The 3,871-nt window shown below is 40.8% G+C and overlaps 1 protein-coding gene across 2 annotated transcripts in view; it reads right to left on the minus strand.

Annotated features, from left to right (window-relative positions):
* Window positions 1-767: 767 nt before the first annotated feature.
* epas1b (endothelial PAS domain protein 1b) overlaps window positions 768-3,871 on the minus strand; it is a 100,328-nt gene continuing 97,224 nt past the window's right edge. For both annotated transcript variants that reach the window (XM_014027802.1, XM_014027801.1), the window contains exons 14-16: window positions 3,010-3,097; window positions 2,744-2,920; window positions 768-2,554 (exon numbers count right to left, since the gene is read on the minus strand). In XM_014027802.1, the coding sequence (XP_013883256.1) occupies window positions 2,403-2,554; window positions 2,744-2,920; window positions 3,010-3,097 (417 nt within the window). In that variant the 3' untranslated portion in view covers window positions 768-2,402. The remainder of the gene's footprint in view (window positions 2,555-2,743; window positions 2,921-3,009; window positions 3,098-3,871) is intronic.

Consider the following 3,871-nt stretch of genomic DNA (forward strand, 5'->3'; position numbering starts at 1 on the left):
TAGCTGTTATTAAAATKCTGTTTTTATGTTTAAATAGAAAATAAACTTTTCTCATCACTTCCTCTTCTAAACACCTTGAACTTGGCCTCCGTCTCTTTAAGAACCACCTTCTGCTTCTGTCCCGTCCCGTCACCCATGGGGGGTCGGCGTGGTTTGTTTCGCCCGTACGCTATGATGCTTTACTTGGCATCTGAAAATACATTTCCTCAAAGGTATTTTGAATCTGAAAAGAGCTTCACTGAGTGAGAAGTAATGTTAAGCGCAGCAGACAGTTTAAGTTTCACTTTCACTTTGCTCTGTTTCTGCCGAGAGCCTGCAGGAGTCATGGGCAGGGTGTGTGGGGAGGGGGGAGGGGGCCAAGATGCAGTTTACTTGGCATCTGAAAATAAATTTTCATACATTTTCTCAAAGGTATTTTGAATCTGAAAAGAGCCAAAGAGGTTCACTGAGTGAGCAGTAGTGCTAAGAGCAGCAGAGAGTTTAAGCTTCACTTTCACTTTGCTCTGTTTCTGCCAGAGCATGCAGGAGTCATGGGCGGGGTGTGTGGGGATGGGAAGGTGTGCTCTGTGATGAGGAAGTTCGGCTTAAAGACATAAAGACACGTCCCAGAAGTGTTTCTGGTCCCAAAAGGCATTTCTGGTCCCCACCTGTCGTTTTGCTCCTCAGCATGGCTTCCTAAAAGCGCTGCAGGATTTCTCAAACATGCATGAATGAGTCAGAGCAAGGCTTTGACCATGTTTTTATGAGAGTATAACATTATAACATGATATAAAACTCAAAAAAGTAGATTTTAGATGATATTGCCCCTTTAAAACAAACCAATTTTGACAACTTATAGCAAAAAAGTTGGAAAAAGTCTCAAACATCAATTTAACCATTAGTAGCAATTTGCTTTGGAATGCAGCTTAATATATTTATTAAGCCTTAACTTTGACTGCAGACATTTTGCACATAAGGGATTGTCACTCCTGAGATGGAAACTGAAATTTGGCACGGCAGAGAAACTACCTAAAAGTAAATTTGTACAGACTGCGTTTGAGTTCAGTTTTTCAAACAAGCACACATCTGCATGCATGCACAAGCGAGCGCCTCTCATCATCTCCCTTTGCCGTCTGTGCAAACCACTGCTTTTCTTCCTGCTTCGTCTGTCTTGCTTGGAACTTGTGCAAGATAAATTCATTTTGTGCAAGCTATTAGTTTGTTGAATATAAATGACACAATAAGAAAATACCCTGTTACGACACAAGCTGCTTATTCCAGCTCCTACATGTTCAGACACATTAGATTTAAAGAAAAAAAAAACATATGGGCAAAAACAACCCATAACTTAATATTTCATTTACACTTGAGTACATGTATTTCAGCTTATTGTTTTACTACTGTATCTATGTGAAAGACACAGATATAAGAATGGGGTTGGTGGAGTGAGAACCTAGTAAAATGGAAGCAAGCAGGTTTAATACAGCAGTGTCCCGAAACCAATGTTTAGTCAATTAAAACTAAAGAGAATCAGTAACCTAAGTATAAACAGGTTTTGAAAGCTAAAATTAAACAAAGCTTACAACACTGACATCTAATGCTGTTGTGAACAAATTTGTGTTACGGTAATTAAAATAAGACAAATTCAGGTGAGGTGACGCAGACTGATGACTGCCTATGGAAAAGGCTCGAGTTGGTCAACGAAAGAAAACTGACCAAACACAGTGTCTCTGCTGATGTGTAGGCAGGGTATCGTGTTCTATTTAAAGCTACACGCTGATATAAAGCAAGCAGCCGCATAGACTGTACAGCCTCAGCAGGAGTCAGCTGGTTGTTGGCGTGCACGGCTGGAGGTGTTTCTCGCAGCGCCGGTTTCTCGGTGCCATCTAACACCACCTTCAATATTCAAAACCCAATCTCAGGCTTGTGTTTCCAAACACCACACTGCGTTTCTTACACCAACCTCAGTGAGATCCCAGTGTCAGAACTCTTTAAACATGACACGTGTGTGAGAGTAATAGTATATATTCTGTTAAATAGCCATCACGGAGGTTTCCACCCAGTGACCTGTGGTTTTCATAAATGAATGTAGGCCATTTGATGTGGTTGGTTCTATGCAGGGCAGCTCTTCCACCGAACCTGAATCAGATTTAAGCCAGAAGTTTGGGGGTAGAAAGGGGTGAATTAGCCTGACCTTGTTATTTCTGAAGCTTTAGTTTACATAAAGGACTAGAAAGCGGATGGGAAAACCAGATTATATGGGCTGAGTAAAGCAGGATGTGGTAATGAATACTGTGCTCTACAGGTAGCTTAATCTTTGAACTCTCAGAAGACCTAGAGGCACAACAGGTGGAGAAAGGCTTAGTCACGGCTGCAGGTTGAGGCTCGGGGGCTGAGTGTCCAGGATTGTGGGGCGGGGGGCTCTAGGTGGCCTGGTCCAGGGCTTGCAGTAGGTCACAGCCCTGGAGGAGGTGTAGGTTGCCCTGCAGTGGGACGTTGACCTCGCAGTCGTAACGGGTCAACTCTGGCAAACATGAGGGCTCGAACGAAGGTCCCAGCAAACGACTCACTATGCCTGGAAAGTGAATAAAACAAGTGTTAATGTGCATCAAAAATCCCTGTACAGGCTGGTGATTTAGTACTTGTTTGACAAAAATAAACAAGAAAAAAAAAACAGATACAAACTTTTTGCAGTGTAACAGAAAGAAAGAAAGAAAAACACAAGTAAACAGTGAGAATGTTTTTCAAGAATCTTTCAGCTCACCCGCTGACTTGTCAGAGGGCAGTATGTTATAGTCCGTGTAGCTGCAGCTCTTTGGGGGAAAGAGTTTCTCATTTCTGCCACTTAGCCCATTTCCTTGATACTGAGACTTCCTGTGTTGATGCTGAGGGCTGGGAAAAAGAGTTGTGTTGCCGTGCATCATCCTGCTCATCCCTGAATCTGTGAGAAGAGGAACAATGAGTAAAAAGCAAAACAACTGGGTGAAAGAGAAAAGAAAAATCAGGTGAGGAAAACACACACACTCTTACCTGTCAGTGATCCTGTGCTGAGGGAGCGATCCATACAGCCGTCACCCCTCATCTTCTTCCAAATGATCTCTGTTGGCTTTCTCTCACCCTAAAAAAGACAGTTTAATCATATTTTAATACATTCTTTACTGATACATAACTATATAAATTTTTTTTATGTGGAAAGCTCTTTAAACGTATTGCCAGTTGAAGAATTTTTTAATTTTCATGGACAAGTACCAAAAAACTGAAGAGTTGTGATTACATTTGTTCATTTTACCAGCAAAATTTCTTGTGAACCAGTAAGAGGAAAAACTTACACAAGCAAAAGAGAAGTTTAGATGTGTTGGGAAGTCATTTTTTATATTGATTATTTAATTGTTTTATCCCTAAAATACTACATAAAGCATTGATGAGGCTTGTTTTTTACATCTATAAACAAAATGATTTGTGGAGATGTAAAAATGTTTACACGTAAACAGTGTTTTTTAGTTTATAGTTGTGTATTTAGACTCTTTAAATTCCATCTAATCATTGTCCAGGTATTAACTAATGTAAAGCAACACTGAACATTTAAGAAAAGGACGTTTGTGTTATTTCAGTGTGATAGAACAGATATTCTTAACCCATGGGCCGCGGCCCAATTGTGGGCCGTGAGCGCCACCTTGAGGGTCTCAAAATAACAACAGTTTTTAACTTTGGGCTGCAGAGGGCCGAGGGACTGCAACAATTTTGAATAAGGTGCAATACACTTTCTCACCACTAGTAGCAATAGTGCGCCACTCAGATGTTTAGCAACTTTGTTAACGTGTAGAAGAAGAACCTTAGAAACCTGCCGAGAATGGAAACCTATTTTAAATGAAAAGTAGAAGCAAAAATGAAA

Source organism: Austrofundulus limnaeus, unplaced genomic scaffold (assembly GCF_001266775.1).
Source record: "Austrofundulus limnaeus strain Quisiro unplaced genomic scaffold, Austrofundulus_limnaeus-1.0 Scaffold684, whole genome shotgun sequence".
NCBI lineage: Eukaryota > Metazoa > Chordata > Actinopteri > Cyprinodontiformes > Rivulidae > Austrofundulus > Austrofundulus limnaeus.